The 19641-nt window shown below is 39.1% G+C and overlaps 1 protein-coding gene across 1 annotated transcript in view; it reads left to right on the top strand.

Annotated features, from left to right (window-relative positions):
* The window catches only part of LOC139749670 (ATP-dependent translocase ABCB1-like), a 103976-nt gene that overhangs the window by 18129 nt on the left and 66206 nt on the right, over window positions 1–19641 (top strand). The window contains exons 3-8 of the mRNA XM_071663835.1: window positions 7183–7294; window positions 8775–9010; window positions 10116–10266; window positions 14986–15086; window positions 17252–17423; window positions 18684–18808. Coding sequence (XP_071519936.1) covers window positions 7183–7294; window positions 8775–9010; window positions 10116–10266; window positions 14986–15086; window positions 17252–17423; window positions 18684–18808 — 897 coding nt within the window. The remainder of the gene's footprint in view (window positions 1–7182; window positions 7295–8774; window positions 9011–10115; window positions 10267–14985; window positions 15087–17251; window positions 17424–18683; window positions 18809–19641) is intronic.

Consider the following 19641-nt stretch of genomic DNA (forward strand, 5'->3'; position numbering starts at 1 on the left):
CTGACGGTTCTCACGAACTCTGCTGCCACTGCGACGGCAGGCTGCCATTGTGATTAAGCCCAATGGAAATAGATTAGCGAAATATGTTAGAATACTTAACTGGACATCTACTCTACAAACTGAATTGTTCGCCATACTTATCGCTCTTGAGCAGGTAGAAACAACTGCCACAGACGGTTTCATTATCTCTGATTCTTTATCTTAACTGCTTTCCCTTGACACCCTAGGATCAGAATGTAACATTCTGTTCTCTGAAGCCAGACAAATACGTAGACATTATTGCTCAAAGGATTGAAATCATGTGTGGATTCCCTCATAAGCCCTCCGTGAGCATGGTAACTTTAATCACGGACGAGTCTGATCACACACACACTCACATTATATATATATATATATATATATATATATATATATATATATATATATATACACACATTATATATATATATATAATTTTTTCATACAAATTCGCCATTTCCCGCATTAGCGAGGTAGCGTAAAGAACAGAGGACTGAACCTCAGAGGGAATTCCTCACTTGGCCCCCCCTTCTCGGGACGGGAGGATTTCCAGCCACCATTTCCTCCCCTTTTAGTCGCCTACGACATGCAGCGATCACGTGGGAAGTACTTTTTCTCCCCTATCCCCAAGGATAATATATATATATATATATATATATATATATATATATATATATATATATATATATATATATATATATATATATATATATCCCTGGGGATAGGGGAGAAAGAATACTTCCCACGTATTCCCTGCGTGTCGTAGAAGGCGACTAAAAGGGAAGGGAGCGGGGGGCTGGAAATCCTCCCCTCTCGTTTTTTTTTAATTTTCCAAAAGAAGGAACAGAGAAGGGGGCCAGGTGAGGATATTCCCTCAAAGGCCCAGTCCTCTGTTCTTAACGCTACCTCGCTATCGCGGGAAATGGCGAATAGTATAAAAAAAAAAAATATATATATATATATATATATATATATGTATATATATATATATATATATATATATATATATATATATATATATATATATATATATATATTTGCCATTTCCCGCATTAGCGAGTTGCGTTTAGAACAGGACTGAGCCTAAGAGGGAGAATCCTCACTTGGCACCCTTTTCTGTTCCCTTGGAAAAGTAAAAACTGTAGGGGAGGATTTACAACCCCCCCCCCCCCCCGCTCCCTCCCCTTTTAGTCACCTTTTACGACACGCTGCGAATACATGGGAAGTGTAGGTGGAGGAAGAATATAAGGAGTAATGGGAGTTCTAATACTCCTCGTATTCTTAGAATATATTTTTTTTTTTGTCGCTGTCTCCCGCGTTTGCGAGGTAGCGCAAGGAAACAGACGAAAGAATATATATATATATATATATATATATATATATATATATATATATATATGTGTGTGTGTGTGTGTGTGTGTGTATTCATTTAATCGCAGTCTCCTGCATCAGCGAGGTAGCACAATGAAACAGACGACGAATGGCCTAACCCACCCACATACACTTCTATATACATAAACGCCCATGCATGCACATATACATGCATATTTCAACGTATACATACATACACAGACATATACACACATGTACATGTCCATACTTGCTGCCTTCATCCATTTCGTCGCCACCCCGCCACACATGAAATAGCATTCCCCCCCTCCCAGCGAGGTAGTGCCAGGAAAAGACAAAAAAGGCCACATTCGTTCACACTCAGTCTCTAGCTGTCATGTGTAATGCACTGAAACCACAGCTCCCTTTCCTTATCCAGGCCCCACAGACCTTTCCATGGTTTACCCCTAACGCTTCACATGCCCTGATTCAATCCATTAACAAACAGCACGTCGGCCTCGGTATACCACATCGTTCCAGTTCACTCTATTCCCTGCACGCCTTTCACCCCCCCTGTATGTTTGGGCATCAGTCGCTTAAAATCTTTTTCACTCCATCCTTCCACCTCCAATTTGGTCTCCCACTTCTTGTTTCCTCCACCTCTGACACACATATCCTCTTTGTCAATCTTTCCTCACTCATTCTATCCATATGTCCATACCATTTCAACACACCCTCTTCTGCTCTCTCAACTACAATCTTTTTATTACCACACATCTCTCTTGCCCTTTCATTACTTACTCGATCAAACCACCTCACACCACATACTGTCCTCGCAAATTTCATTTCCAACATGTCCACCCTCCTCTATACAACTCCCTCCATCCCATGCCTCACAACCATAGAATATTGTTGGAACTGCTATTCCTTCAACCATACCCATTTTTGCTCTTTAGGATAACGCACTCTCCACACATTCTTTATCACCCCCAGAACCTTCTACCCCTCTCCCACCCTATGACTCACTTCCACTTCCACGTTCCATTTGCTGCTAAGTCCACTCCCAGATATCTAAAACACTTCTCTTCCTCCAATTTTTCTCCATTCAAACCTGAATCCCAACTGTCTTGTCCCTCAACCCTGCAGAACCATTATAATAGCCTTGCCGCCTATGCATTACACAATCATTTGCGATTCTTCCCATTAACTATCGCTAAAATTCCTGTCTTTTTCACTTGCAACTTTACTTCTTCATCCCACCACTCACTACCCTCTCTAATCTGCACATGTCCCACCTTTCTCATGCCACATGCATCTCTTGCACATGCCATCACTGCTCCCCTATATGCATCCCATTCCTTTTTCCACTCCCCTCTCTTCATTTGCTCTCTCCTTTTGCCATTCTACATTCTGAGTCTCCTGGTATTTCTCTACACAAGTCTCCTTTCCAAACTCGCTCACTTTCTCCACTCTCCTCTTCCCTTCATTGTTTCCTCTTTTTCAAAAAATCTACAAATCTTCACCATTGCCTCCACAAGGAAGTGAAGAGACATCCCACTGGCTGCCCCTCTCAGCACATTTACATCCAGAAGTCTCTGTAACATGCCTATCAGTTAAACATAATCTATTAATGCCTGCTGACCATCTCTCCTAGTCACATACATATACTTGAGTATATCCCTCTTATGAAAGTAGGTATTCCCAATCATCATTCTTTTAAAAAAATCCTCTCTCAAATCCACAAGCTTAACAATTTCCATGTATACTTAAGTATATCCTTCTTTTTAAACCAGGTATTCCCAATCACCAGTCCTTTTTCAGCACATAAATCTACAAGCTCTTCACCATTTCCATTTACAACATTGAACACCCCATGTATACCAATTATTCCCTCAACTGCCACATTACTCACCTTTGCATTCAAATCACCCATCACTATAACCCGGTCTCATGCATCAAAACCACTAACACACTCATTCAGCTGCTCCCAAAACACTTGCCTCTCATGATCTTTCTTCTCATGCCCAGGTGCATATGCACCAATAATCACCCATCTCTCTCCAGCAACTTTCAGTTTTACCCATATTAATCGAGAATTTACTTTCTTACATTCTATCACATACTCCCACAACTCCTGTTTCAGGAGTACTGCTACTCCTTCCCTTGCTCTTGTCCTCTCACTAACCCCTGACTTTACTCCCAAGACATTCCCAAACCACTCTTCCCCTTTACCCTTGAGCTTCGTTTCACCAAGAGCCAAAACATCCAGGTTCCTTTCCTCAAACATACTACCTATCTCTCCTTTTTTCACATCTTGGTTACATCCACACACATTTAGACACCCCAGTCTGAGCCTTCGAGGAGGATGAGCACTCCCCGCGTGACTCCTTCTTCTGTTTCCCATTGATTGATTGATTGGGAATACCTGTTTTAAAAAGCGAGATATACATAAGTATACGTATGTAAGTAGGAGAGATGGCCAGAGAGCGTTATTGGATTACGTGTTAATTGACAGGCGCGCGAAAGAGAGACTTTTGGATGTTAATGTGCTGAGAGGTGCAACTGGAGGGATGTCTGATCATTATCTTGTGGAGGCTAAGGTGAAGATTTGTATGGGTTTTCAGAAAAGAAGAGTGAATGTTGGGGTGAAGAGGGTGGTGAGAGTAAGTGAGCTTGGGAAGGAGACTTGTGTGAGGAAGTAACAGGAGAGACTGAGTACAGAATGGAAAAAGGTGAGAGGTGAGAACAATGGAAGTAAGGGGAGTGGGGAGGAATGGGATGTATTTAGGGAATCAGTGATGGATTGCGCAAAAGATGCTTGTGGCATGAGAAGAGTGGGAGGTGGGTTGATTAGAAAGGGTAGTGAGTGGTGGGATGAAGAAGTAAGATTATTAGTGAAAGAGAAGAGAGAGGCATTTGGACGATTTTTGCAGGGAAAAAATGCAATTGAGTGGGAGATGTATAAAAGAAAGAGACAGGAGGTCAAGAGAAAGGTGCAAGAGGTGAAAAAGAGGGCAAATGAGAGTTGGGGTGAGAGAGTATCATTAAATTTTAGGGAGAATAAAAAGATGTTCTGGAAGGAGGTAAATAAAGTGCGTAAGACAAGGGAGCAAATGGGAACTTCAGTGAAGGGCGCAAATGGGAAGGTGATAACAAGTAGTGGTGATGTGAGAAGGAGATGGAGTGAGTATTTTGAAGGTTTGTTGAATGTGTTTGATGATAGAGTGGCAGATATAGGGTGTTTTGGTCGAGGTGGTGTGCAAAATGAGAGGGTTAGGGAAAATGATTTGGTAAACAGAGAAGAGGTAGTAAAAGCTTTGCGGAAGATGAAAGCCGGCAAGGCAGCAGGTTTGGATGGTATTGCAGTGGAATTTATTAAAAAAGGGGGTGACTGTATTGTTGACTGGCTGGTAAGGTTATTTAATGTATGTATGACTCATGGTGAGGTGCCTGAGGATTGGCAGAATGCGTGCATAGTGCCATTGTACAAAGGCAAAGGGGATAAGAGTGAGTGCTCAAATTACAGAGGTATAAGTTTGTTGAGTATTCCTGGTAAATTATATGGGAGGGTATTGATTGAGAGGGTGAAGGCATGTACAGAGCATCAGATTGGGGAAGAGCAGTGTGGTTTCAGAAGTGGTAGAGGATGTGTGGATCAGGTGTTTGCTTTGAAGAATGTATGTGAGAAATACTTAGAAAAGCAAATGGATTTGTATGTAGCATTTATGGATCTGGAGAAGGCATATGACAGAGTTGATAGAGATGCTCTGTGGAAGGTATTAAGAATATATGGTGTGGGAGGCAAGTTGTTAGAAGCAGTGAAAAGTTTTTATCGAGGATGTAAAGCATGTGTACGTTTAGGAAGAGAGGAAAGTGATTGGTTCTCAGTGAATGTAGGTTTGCGGCAGAGGTGTGTGATGTCTCCATGGTTGTTTAATTTGTTTATGGATGGGGTTGTTAGGGAGGTGAATGCAAGAATTTTGGAAAGAGGGGCAAGTATGAAGTCTGTTGGGGATGAGAGAGCTTGGGAAGTGAGTCAGTTGTTGTTCGCTGATGATACAGCGCTGGTGGCTGATTCATGTGAGAAACTGCAGAAGCTGGTGACTGAGTTTGGTAAAGTGTGTGAAAGAAGAAAGTTAAGAGTAAATGTGAATAAGAGCAAGGTAATTAGGTACAGTAGGGTTGAGGGTCAGGTCAATTGGGAGGTAAGTTTGAATGGAGAAAAACTGGAGGAAGTAAAGTGTTTTAGATATCTGGGAGTGGATCTGGCAACGAATGGAACCATGGAAGCAGAAGTGGATCATAGGGTGGGGGAGGGGGCGAAAATCCTGGGAGCCTTGAAGAATGTGTGGAAGTCGAGAACATTATCTCAGAAAGCAAAAATGGGTATGTTTGAAGGAATAGTCGTTTCAACAATGTTGTATGGTTGCGAGGCGTGGGCTATGGATAGAGTTGTGCGCAGGAGGGTGGATGTGCTGGAAATGAGATGTTTGAGGACAATGTGTGGTGTGAGGTGGTTTGATCGAGTAAGTAACGTAAGGGTAAGAGAGATGTGTGGAAATAAAAAGAGCGTGGTTGAGAGAGCAGAAGAGGGTGTTTTGAAATGGTTTGGGCACATGGAGAGAATGAGTGAGGAAAGATTGACCAAGAGGATATATGTGTCGGAGGTGGAGGGAACGAGGAGAAGTGGGAGACCAAATTGGAGGTGGAAAGATGGAGTGAAAAAGATTTTGTGTGATCGGGGCCTGAACATGCAGGAGGGTGAAAGGAGGGCAAGGAATAGAGTGAATTGGATCGATGTGGTATACCGGGGTTGACGTGCTGTCAGTGGATTGAATCAGGGCATGTGAAGCGTCTGGTGTAAACCATGGAAAGCTGTGTAGGTATGTATATTTGCATGTGTGGACGTATGTATATACATGTGTATGGGGTGGGTTGGGCCATTTCTTTCGTCTGTTTCCTTGCACTACCTTGCAAACGTGGGAGACAGCGACAAAAAAAAAAAAATCCTTCTTTTAAAGCAAATATTCCCAATCACCAGCCTTTTTGTAGCATACAACTCCACAAGCTCTTCACAATTTCCATTCATAATGCTGAATATCCCATGCACTACGATTATTCGCTCAACTGCCGCATTACTTACCTTGGTACATCAAAACTGCGTAAGTTACTTAACTGCACCCAAAACATTTACCTCTCATGATCTTTTTCTTCTCATGGTCAGTTGCATAAGCACCTATAATCACCCATCTCTTGCCTTCCACTTTTAGTTTTACCCACATAAATCTAAAATTCACTTTCTTTCATTCTTGCACACACTCCCATGATTCCTGCTTTAGGAGTTGTGCTACTCCTTCTTTAGCTTTACTTGGAATGGTGTATGTGAGGGAGGCATGTAAGGACAGAGAGTGGAGACTTGTGGCCACCATCTTGATTGGATTTTTCAGAGGGATAATGATAGACAGATAAGTTGATGATATAATGCATTTTTCAGTTGGTTTTATGATGCATTTTGCAATAGGTTCATAGAATAAGTTTTGTTGATTTTTTGTAAGATTTCCTTAACTTCACTGTAAGTATCGAGTGTTTATGGTATTTTTTAAGTTGCCATATCAGATGAAGTTCAAGAAGCTAATATTGTTTCATCTTGGGTTTTGTTCTTCTAGGCCTCCCTTGTGCCATCATTGTTATTGTATATTTCTCATGAATTTGTTCTAGCTAGGAACAATAGTCTTTGTTTGACATAATGTATTTCATTAATGTACTTGAGAAAGGAAAAGCGTTTCATGAACATGTTAGGGAGATGTTGCCTCTAATTTATGTATTTTCTTTCAGAGATGACAATAAGAAAAATGATGGGAAAAAGAAGAAAGCAAAAGAAAAGGGTGTAAATGATAAAGAAGAAAAAAAGGAAAATCAGTTGCCTCCAGTTCCTGTGTTTCAAGTGGTAAATACCAGATCATTCATTTTGTTTTGCTGCTTTTCCCAAAGGGCTCTTCTAATGATAGTAAGTGGAAAGAGGAAATAGTAGTATGAATGAGTGGCTTGAAGTGACTAGTGATATGCATCAAAGACTAATTTTTGCAGTTACCAATGGTGCATAGGTAAAACATGTCCCAGTCAAAGGCCATCTCTGGTGAATGGAATAGAATGAGAAAAAAGGGAGTAAAAATTCATTAGGGCTCTGCAGGTTTGTAGACCTGACTATTAAAGGTAGGAAAGTTACAGGAGGAGGGGAGACCAAAGGGAGAAAGAGAATTTCATAGCTTACCTCTCTGAAGAAAGAATATATCATGATGGTTAATCTTCAAATGAGGCGAGGGTAGATTAAGCGATGGGAATAGGTGAATAATGGAAGGTATTAAGGGAAGCAGTGCTGGCATGTGCAAGAGATGCATGTGGCATGCGAAAGGTGGAAGGTGAGCAGATTACAAAGGGTAGTAAAAGGTTGGATGAAGTAAACTTGCTGGTTTTGGTACACATGTGGATGTTACGCTAGATTGTGTGAAGTCATCATGGCTTTTAACCTATGCATGGATGGAGTGATAAGATAGATGAAAGCTAAACTAGGAAAAGGGTTTTAGAGATGGAGTGTAGTGATGAGGTACAATGGCTAGCGACAAGCCCATTTGCCGATGATACTGTGCTGTTTGCTTAGAGTAAAGAGGAGTTGCAGAAGGTTTTAATTGTGTTTTATGATGTGTGTAGGTAAAGGCAGTTGAAGGTAAATGCAAGTAAAAGTAAAGTAATTATTTTGAAGGGAAACATAGCAGAAGTATGGATTTTTCAAAGCCCTATACAGTGAGAGAAGAAAGTGTAATAGATAAGGGGAAGAGTGAATGGAAGAGGTGACAATATTTATGTATCTAGTAGCTATCTTTGGTAAGTTGATGTGGAATGAGAGATAAGGGGGAGAGTCTCGTAAGGTAGAAGTCAGATAAGGTAGAAGAGTCACTGGGGCCTCTTAATAGAATAATGAAGGGTAGAGGTGTAAGTATGGAAGTGGAGAAAGGATTAAGGGACAGCCTGTTCCCTTAATGGGAGTTCCCAGAGGGAATGGGCATCTGAGATATAAAATGATAGATGGATTCTCTATGGGCATAGGAGAGAAAGAATACTTCGCTCTGATCTCCTGCATGTCATGTAAAATACCTTAGTGTTTGATTTGTACCGATATATGTAGAATGAAATCACGCCTAGGAAAAACTCATAATAATCATATACATAGTTACAGACTGGAGGATACATGATGCCATCATATTGCTGTGGTATAGTATATGTAATGAGAACGGTGGTAGTTGAAGAAAAGTGATAAAATCTGGATTGATCTATTAAGTTTTTAGTATCAGTTGAAGTATGCATTTGGTTTCTTATAGTTAGAGCATAATCGTACTTGTGAATTATAGAATTTTCATTATTTTTTCCAGTTCAGGTATGCAAGCTCTTGTGAAAAATGGTCGATGATTACTGGGATCCTGGCAGCTGTATTGGCAGGAATCTGTATGCCAGCACTGTTCATTCTCTTTGGAGATGTCACAAATGCATTTGTTTATAATGACATGAGGAACAGCATCAATAATGAGACCAACTTAACATCTTTAGTCAGCCAGTATCCACAGTTAGTCAACCAGTATCCTTACTGGGAAAATCAAACACTGGAGGAGTGAGTAAATTTATGCCAATTTTTGCTTAAGTTAATGATACTAAAATTCACAAACAACCATTTCAGTTGAATTTAGTTTTTTCCCAGATAATGTACTTTATAATCTTAGAATTTTAAAATGATGTATAAGAATACCATCTTCTGCTTGGTCCACTTCTCTCATGATCCACTCTTTTACATTTAGACCCACTATATGCCTTCATTTTGATTTTTTGTTTCCACCTTTGTTAGGTAGTGTCAGAAACAGACAACATAATATCTCAGAGGAACTGACACTTGAAGTTCACCACCCTTCACCCTTCTGTGTCATTATTTAATTCCTTTGCCAGTTAAAGAAAGTTAATATGAGAATGCACTTGATTTTAAGACTACTGTCCACTGCCATTTTTTTTCATGCCATTTTGCTTTTTTGCCTGCATAAAGACAAAATTATGGAAAATTGGCATTTATGGAGGAGATATTATTCTCTGTCTTACAACATGATATACAGTAAAACCTCTGTTATCTGTGATTCGAGTTAGTGAAATGCTCAAATCAATGTACGCTTTTCAGTTTCTGTTAGCAGAAAAATTAAAAAAGATTTGTAAAAGTATACCAAATCCCTTATACACTATGGTGGAGCAATTAGTGTACTTACCACTTGGTGTTTTATGATGCTGGTGATTTTTTACTGTCCTGCCTTTGTCAATCTTTCCTCACTCATTCTCTTCATATGTCCAATATAGATTTTATAATCCAATCCAATCCTACTTTGAATGTGGGAAAAGACAAAATGATGCAGACAGATGAGCAATTTTATATTAGGGCACCATAAACAACACATTCATTATGCTTAGTTTCTGAATGACTTTGCCATTCTGAGCTTTACAGAACTTTGGAAGATTTCTCAAAATTCAGTTAACATTTTCAGAGTTCAGTTTGTATACTTTTTTATCATGAAGTATTCTTATGAATATTATAGATAATATATGATTTTGTTATTGATTTGTATCAATCTGATGTAGAAAGTAGATAATAGATTTCTCAGGTCTGTATGACATTTATGTTCATAATGTGCTTTTCATTGTTGAAATGTGGATGCTAATATTTTCTTTATGATTTGCAGAATTGAAGATGACTTGATGTCTTTCTTAGGAGTCGATGACTTTTTTCAAGAAGTTGTGAGATTTGGTGTTGGAACAATCATCATAGGTGCAGTCCAAATGGTCATGGGCTACATACTTGTGACATCCATGAACTATGCTGCAGAGGGACAGGTATATTGTGAATATAGGTAAAAGGGCTTAGTTGTTTACCTTGACAAGTAAGGTTGATTGATAATAAATCCAGTGATGATGATGATGCAACCTTAACTTTTCACTCATCCAAAATGCAGTAGCATGTGTCTCTCTGTCTGTTCCTCTATCTATCCACCTGTATATCTATCTATCTGTGGCAATGACTAAAATGTTGGGGGTTATCCTTGGATAATAAAAGGCACTGGGAAATTATGCTATATAAAAAAACGCCAAACAAAACTACTTCTATAAAAGAACATCAGCACTTACAGTGATATCAATAGCTCCATTCATATTGAACTTTTTGTGTATTTCCACCATAAATCACCCACAGTCCAAAACACTGGAGACTGGCCAACCTTCACAAAATGCATAGATATAACCTTCAGAACTTTTCAGTGTAGATTTCTCATCTTTAGAACATGCATTCACACTTTTCATTAACATATCTAACCAAGCCAGCATACTACAAGGGCACTGTAAGAAGTGCAATCCAAATTCCTCCCCACAAGTTACACACCTCATAAAGCAAAGAAACCAACTCAGACACAACCACTTTCATCACTGGAAATCGGAGAACAAATCCAAATTGCAAACATCACCGCCACTGAAAGACAAACAGAAAATTGGTACTCCTTCCCTAACACAGTGGATCATAAGTCTCATAGCAACCAACTTGGTGCATGATAAATATGATCCACACTTATCACACAAGTGCAGCCCTTTCACTCACGAAGCACTCCTGATTGATTTCAATGAAGCCTTTTCTTCCAAAGAACACAAACATACTCATGAGATTCTACCAAAATATCAGCCACACACCAGTCTCACCCCTAAACAGGAAAGTCATGAAAAACCTGTATAGAATTCATCCAGAAACAACTGCCCAGCCATTTTTCATTCCTACTGATAAGTGGTGGAATTAAGAATTTAGTTAACTCATGCTACAAACCCTAACAACCTACTGAATAGTGCACTTAAGAATTCAGGTAACTTGTGGTGCAGACTTACAAAATACTGAACTTTCACATAAAACTCTATGACCCATTTGCAGTCTAATCATTTATTGATATCTTTAACTATAAATGGCTACACAAGAAAATCCCTAACATCTGAAAATGTGCCAACACAATACCAGTGATAATATCCTTCAAACCCCCAAACTCTCCCTTTTCCTACTTTCCTATATCTCTTCTATCCTCTATCTTCTATAAAAATTTATGGGACCATTTTATTCATTATAGAAGCTTGCACATTAGGGACAGTCCCCACTGGAATGGAATAGGGAAAGTTCACCTTCGAAGAGTTTTATACAAAATATTGGGATCTTTTTCCAATAGATAAAGACTGTTTAGGTACTTAAAAGGCATGAATATGAAGAGGAGGATTCAAGCTAAGGAGCATGGCTTACATTTAGAGGCAGGGGTTAGGTAGGATCAGGAGTATAAGTAACATAAGTGGCAGGTTTGTGAAGAGGAGAATAGAATGGGGCAGGTAATGGAAAATTCCTAGAGAGTGGCCATATCTCATGTAGTCTTGGGTATGGAGGAGATAGGAGGATATAGTGACATCTTTTATTTGCCTCCTGTTAAAACTGAAGCAGGTAGGAGTAAGGGCAAGCTAGGGCAGGTATGTGCAAATTTACAAGTGGGGGCCAAGAAAAAGGCTGGTGGAGACCAGGACGGGTCATTTTGAGGTTACTGTCAGGTTTCCTTTTCTCATTGCTACACACACATACGTGCCGATGATGAAAAGTCTGAGTTATATATCAAAATACTGTATATTAATGCATGAAACATTTTTAGAAAATTTTTTAGTTTGAAACAATTGCTTTGTAATAGAATTACATAATTTGCAGTTTGGAATCTTGATTAGATATTGAAGATAGAGATTTTGTTGCCAAATATGTGCTTCCTGGTTACACTGTTCAACAGTGATAAGGAAAGTAAAGACAGTGGAGGGATCTTGCTCTTTGTGAAATCTAATCTTAATCCCATACTGAAAAATATTGTTGCTGCTGATAAAATTATTTCTATTTTTGTTGAAATTAAAGACATACTTTGAAAGAAAATAACAGTAGGATTAGTTTAAAGACCCCTCCTATCAATAGAGGTAAATGAAATACTCTGTGATCAGTTAGTAGAAATTTGAAGTGAACAAGATTCAATCATAAAGGGAGATTTAACATGCTGATAATTAATGAGGAGAATCCGTTACCAGTAGTATGTGGCATAGGTTCTACCTAAATTTGCTTGAGAATGCCCTAACACAATTAGTTAAGAAACCTACTCACAATGAGACAATATTAATTTTAGTTCTGCCCACAGAAGATCTCATTTGTAATCTTTAAGTGGGAGAAGACTTTTCTAAAAGTGATTACCAGCAAATCACTTAAGGTAAATTTCATCATAACCTATAATGATGGTCAACATGAAAGTCGCAAAAAAATTCCAGGTTTTAGACATTCAGTGTTAAAGGGTTATCACATTGCCCGGACAGGTAATCCTGGGATGATGTCGTTGATAAAAACAATATGGATGTAGCTTGGAAAAAATTCATTATTACTTTCAAAGTAGTGGAGGGAACAAATGTGGCAGTGCTTGTAGAACAGTAGCATTTCAAAACAGAAGCCAAAGTAGTGGAGCATTTACATAAGGAAGTGCATGCTTTGTAAGAAAGTGGCACATTAGCTACTCAAAGAAGCAAATAACCAACAAGACAGAGTAAATTTTGTATGTCTGTGATTTGAGAAAGCAAATGTCACTGTGAAACTGCTTCTGGTAGCTTTCCTCCCTCACCATGGATTCTTAAGACCTTCCACAAAGCATCTCTTATTAGGCCTATCATATTCCTTCTCCAGATCCATAGATTCCACATTCAAATCTATTTTTTTAAGCATTTTTCTTGCGCATTCTTTAAAGCAGACACCTGATCCTTTCATCCTCTGCTACTTCTGAAACCACACTCTTCCTCCCGAGTCTGATGTTCTGTACATGCCTTCACCCCTCTAAGTCGATACTCTTCCTTACAACTTACCAGTATACTCAAACTTATACCTCTGTAGTTTGAACATTCCTCTTTAATCCACATACCTTTATACAGTGGCACTCTTTATGCATTCTGCCAATCCTCAGGCCCCTCACCTTGCTCCATACATACATTGAAAATCCTTGCCAATCAATCAACAACATAGTCACCCCCTTTCTTATGACTTCTTATGACTTTCTTACTTCTCATACAACCCCTACCAAAATACCCTACATCTACCATTCTATCATTAAGCACATTTACCTGTTATCACTTCCCCTTCTGCCTCCTTCACCACTGTTCCTATTTGTTCTGTTGTCTTCTGCTCTTTATTTACCTCCTTCCAAAGCATCTCATTCTCCCTAAAGTTTACTGATACTTGCTCACCCCAACTTACGTTTACTCTCTTTTTCAACCTGTCCACCTTCCTCTTGACCTCCTGCTGCTTTCTCTTATACATCTAATCATTTGCACTCCTTCCCAGTAAGTGCCACTCAAATGCCTCTTTTCTCTTTCACTAGCAACTTTTGACTTCATCTCACCACTCACTACTGTTCCCTATCTGCCCTTCTCCCACCTTTCACTTGCCACATGCTTCCCTAAATACCACACATTCCTTCACCCACTCCACTTTCTTCATTTCCTTTCACCTTTTGCCATTTACACTCAATATATCCAGGTATTTTGTTGCACAAGTCCATTTTACTATCACCACTAACCTTTCCCTAACTTTCTTTCCTCTCTTTTGAAAACCTCAAATTTTCACCCTCACCTCCACAAGAGAATGATCAGACATCCCACCAGCTGCCCCTCTCGACACATCTACATCCAAAAGTCTTTCTTTTACACACCTAACAGTTTGTAATCCAATAATGCCTGCTGACAATCTCTCCTGATCACATACATACATTTCCGTATATCCTTTTTAAACCAGGTATTCCCGATCAGTCCTTTTTCAGCACACAGCTCACCATCTCATGCCACTCACTTTCAGTTTTACCCGTATCAATCAAGAATTTACTTCCTTGCACTCTGTCACAAACTCCCGCAACTCCTGCATTAGGAGTAGTGCTTCTCCTTCCTAAGCTCTTTTCCTTTCACCAACCCTTGGGTTTACTCCTAAGACATTTCCAAACCATTCATTGGGAGAATCTTTGTTTTACAGTGTAGGTTGTGAGTGTTTGTGTGCTGGATTTACCTGATGATTGTTCTTGGTGCTCTCTTTTGGTGGGTTGCAGCTTTGTTATATTTGTATGAATATATGTATGTATATATAAGGCTATACAAGCATTGAGTAACTTGACTGTACAGTGAAAGAAAGTCACCCTTTTTCTTGAGGAACTTGAGCCAAACTCTTCAGCAGTTCCTCATTCCACATGCCCTCTCATCTTAATCACACCACATGAGCTACTCTGTCTTCAAAAATGTTTTTCAGTCCTTCAAAATATCTATATTTTTAGCTTTGATATAGTTATCATGCTCCAACCTATGTTCTGTGCAACATTAAAAGTGTTGATACAGGAGAAAATTCTTAAAGAACCCTTAAGAATTACACTTGACTGTCCCTGGACCACTAAATGAATTATGTAGACACCAAGTTATCAGATGTTATGTGATTATCTTAATGTAGTCTTAATTATCCTGAATTGATTACATTTATTTGACTTGCAGGTGTACAGACTTCGAGGACTGTTTTTGCAGAGCATCCTTAGACAAGAGATAGGTTGGTTTGACACCCATCAAACAAATGATTTTGCCAGCAGAGTTACTGAGTAAGTTGGAATGGAATTTTTCCTCTTGGGTGATTGAGTAAGCTGCCATGGTTATACTGTGCCTGAGAAAATAACTTACAGGCATCTCTGACAAAATGGCTGTATGTTCCTCAAGCAGTTGGTCAGCAAATTCTCATCAATCATACTGAATTGATTGGGTCCAGCATCCTAAATGCATATGACTGTGTTAAGTAGTAAGTAACCTAACCCCATCCCTTGTATTACTATAACAAAGCAGTGTGCTCTTCATCTAGGCCAATTTACCTCAAAAATGCACATTTTGAAAGCAATATAGTTGCCATATGTAGTTGCCCATGATATATTCAAAGCTTTTGACAGGGTGTGACATCAGGGTCTCACCTCAAAGCTCCCCTCTGGCTTCCCTTCCTCACTCTGCTCCATGTCTAGCTTCCTCTCTGGCCGACCTATTGTTATGGTTGTTGATGGATCAGCTTCTCCCTCTTTCTCCATCAACAGTGGTGACCCTCAAGGTTCTCTCCTGTCTCCTACACTTTTTCTAATTTCTATCAATGATTTCTTCAACATATGACCAAATGCACTCTTATGCTGACAACCCAGCATTACATTCCTTCTCATCCTTCAGTTTTGCTCCTCACTCTTGTTCTGCATCTTGTCTTGTTACATCTTCTTCAATAAACTCAGATAGAATATCGAAGTGAAGTAAAAGAAATCCAGTTAAGTTTAATGCATTCAAGACCCAGTTTCAAAACATCTTTCTATTGAAAATTCCTCACAACTTTCCTTTTGCCTGCGACTGTTCTTTAATTCCACCTCTTAACTTAATAAACATACTTGGTATTACTGTAATATCCACTCTATCTAGGAAGCCCCACTTTATGGAAATTCTCAGTGTTCCTCAAAGAACCAAAGAGTCCTTTTGTAGAGGTAAAATTTTTTTCATCTGAATAGTTGCTCAGTTTATACAAAGGATTGATCTGTCCTTGTGCAATGTACTGTTCTCACATCTTGGATGGTTCTAGCCTTGCATCCTTACTTGACAGAGTGGGGTTGAAAGCAGTCCAACTTATAAACTCTCCCAGGCTAACTAAAGAACTTGTCTTATGCCATAGTATTGGTTCACTTTGTCCTCTTCTGTAGGTATTACTTTGACTTTTGCTTCTGAGAGCATGCTGCTTGTGTGCTTCCACCACTAGCTAGACCATGCTATACTTGCCAAGCTGCTGCATTACATGATTACTGTGTGACTATTAACAATTCAAGGGTGGGATGTTTTGATGACTGTTTCTATCCATACACCTGTAAGCTTCAGAATTCTCTACCCCTCTCATCTCTTTAGCAGTAACTGTGACCTGGCTTATTTTAAAAGACAGGTTTTTCACATCCTCCAGAATTTGTAAATATTTTCCCTTTTTAACTTCTCTGTATTTCAGTTAAGGCCCAGCCTTGATGTAGACTTGTCCATGACTAGAGTTTCCTACGTAAGAAAAAAAAGTAATTCTTGAGATAAATTCTACCTTGATCCTGGAAGTCATGAGTTTTAAAGCTTAGATTATGTGAAACGAAGTAAACAAAGTGAATTTTCACTTCAGTATCTCTGAGGAACTTTGGACTTTGAGTGCTTTATAAAATTTAAAGCTTCACAAGCCCCTTTGGTCTGTTGTCCTAAGCTTCTCAAGGTGTATTTGCTTGTTATAAACATCACAAATGTTACAGCTTCAGCTTAATGGCAGCACTTAGACCTTTATTCAAGTGAGAGGGATAATGACATTAATTTAGCAAACATTGTTTTTGATCTATATACCTGTGAAGTGCTCCCTTTGGATCAGCTGTAAATCATCCTGTGACCTCTGGTGTTCAATCCTTTAATTGGTGAAGAGTGATATGTGATAATCATGAGAACTGCTTTGCTTATCTTAATCAGCTGTATAAATGGTTTTGCACCAGGCTGCGTAATGATTTTCTGAGCATTTTAGGTGTTACCTGATGTAATGCAGCCCTTACAGCATATATAATCTCATCTTTATTAAGTTGATTTTCCATCTAACATCCAAACACACAAAAGATAATTACCATCATCAGAGCTAATCTTATTAACAATTTATCAATTACAGATTTAAACAAACAAGTGTTATGGAGTAGGTATATTTCTGTGTATCCTCATATTTTTCTTTTATCATTTTCAGGGACCTGAACAAGTTACAAGAAGGAATTGGAGAGAAAGTGGGCATGTTTTTGTTCTTTATGACAATATTTTTAGCTTCTCTTATCAATGCCTTCGTTCACGGATGGGAGTTAACCTTGATTATTCTCTCAGTGTTCCCACTTCTAGGAATAACCACTGGGGTTATTGCAAAGGTTAGTACCTAGATCAGTTTGTTTTTTTGAGATTTAGATAGATTAAGATATAGGTAGTAGTAGTTGGTAGACAGTTGCTAACCAAGGAGGTATATTACTGATATTTACCACCTGGGTACCGGGAAGGTTAGTGATGGATGTTTAGTGAGGCAGCACTTCAGTGGTTGTCTAGTTGCACTACTTTGACCCAGGTAGCTTTCTTTTATTCTGCCTCACCCATATGTGGACTGTTGACTTTCTGTACACAAACATACAATCTCTCCTTGTTACACATAGCACTTGATAACACCTAACTCACCTGGCTCATTCTTCATAACTCGTAGATTTTCCTGGGGTGAGCACTATGCATTTGCCCTGCCTTTTGGCAAGATGATTGGAGTAATAGAAGTGATAGTTAGGAGCTTTAAACAGGAGCATTAGGTAAAAGTAATTGGTAGGAACATTTGGTGGGAGTATTAGGTAGAAGTAGTAGACTGGAACATTAGGTAGACACATTAGGTAGAAGTGGTCGGTAGTAATATTGGGCAGGAACCTTGAAAATACTGCAGGAATTTTTGTATTAAAGGGGGTGTGAGAGTGACTTTGCACCTGTCACCATAGTTAGATTACACAAGAGACTAATTTTCTATTAATTGATAATAGAATTGCAATCAAGTACACTTAGTTATGTTCCAGCCTGAGGATCCCCTTTGTAGGGCTCCCACAGCACCCTGGAAGCCGGCTACATCCACGGAACAGAACTAAGGATGAAGTATGATGAAGTTTTGTTATGTCAGTGTTGGATGATAGCAATACAGTTGAGTGTATGTGTTCTGTGTCTTTACTATGGAAGTTACATCTTATGCTTGAAAAATCTTGTGATATGTTGAATCAGTATTTCTGATGTTGGAGAGATGGATTATGTCCAGAATGCAGACAAGAAAGTAGCTTGTACATTCCTGGAAAGTCCAGTTTCAGATAGCTGTATGTCTAGTGCAGTGGAGTTTAAGACTGGGATGGAAGGGCAGTTGCTTTTCTAGTCTTCATGGTGTGTACACATTTTGTCACTGTTGTCTTTGATGGGGGTAGGGGAACCCTTGGTAGAGGCTGTTAAAGTGTGAAGCGGGTGTATGCATTTTATTTTTACCAGTTTTACTATCTGTAAGTGAGGGTGTTCTTTGTTGTCCATGCTGTCTCACTTAGAGAAGCAATTGTTTATGATATACTAGTGTATTAGTATTAGTTGATTCTTCTTTGTCAAGTGATATTATGTCATTTCAGGTTCAATCCAATTTGACTTCTGTAGAAATGAAAGAATATGCGAGAGCTGGCAGCATAGCAGAGGAAGTGATCTCAGCCATTCGGACTGTTGTAGCTTTTGGTGGGGAAGATAGAGAGGTACAAAGGTATGCTGATATTTAGAATTATAAGAAAACTTAGCTCAGAAAATAACTAGTTCATAAATATTTTCTGCTTGAATTTCAGGAAAAATTTAGATAGGAAATTATTAGATATATATCATATTTAGATGTGTATATATGTATATGTCTGTGTGTGTATATATATGTGTGTACATTGAGATGTATAGGTATGTATATTTGCGTGAGTGGACGTGTGTGTATATACATGTGTATGTGGGCGGGTTGGGCCATTCTTTCGTCTGTTTCCTTGCACTACCTCGCTAACGCGGGAGACGGCGACAAAGCAAAATAAATAAAAAAATAAATAAATAAATAATCATATTTAGATATATCATACTTAATTGCTGTTTCCTGTGTCAGCAAGGTAGCACCAGGAAACTGGCAAAGAATGGCCCAACCACTCATATACACATACATATACATAAGCCCATACATATACATATATATATACACACATATACATACATGGGCATATACATATATACAAACATACATATTCATACTTGCTTGTCTTCATCCTTTCCTGTTGCTACCCTGCCACACAGGAAATAGCATACCCCCCTTTTCAGCGAGGTAGTGCCCGGAAAGGATAAAACAGGTCACATCCGTTCTCATTCAGTCTCTAGCTGTCATGTGTAATACACTGAAACCACAGCTCCCAATCCCCATCCAGGCCCCACAGACCTTCCCATGGTTTACCTCAAACACTTCATATACTTTGGTTCAGTCCACTGACAGAACATCGACCCCAGTATACCACATCATTCCAATTCACTCTATTCCTTGCACGCCTTTCACCCTCCTGTACGTTCAGGCCC

Source organism: Panulirus ornatus, chromosome 8 (genome assembly GCF_036320965.1).
Source record: "Panulirus ornatus isolate Po-2019 chromosome 8, ASM3632096v1, whole genome shotgun sequence".
NCBI lineage: Eukaryota > Metazoa > Arthropoda > Malacostraca > Decapoda > Palinuridae > Panulirus > Panulirus ornatus.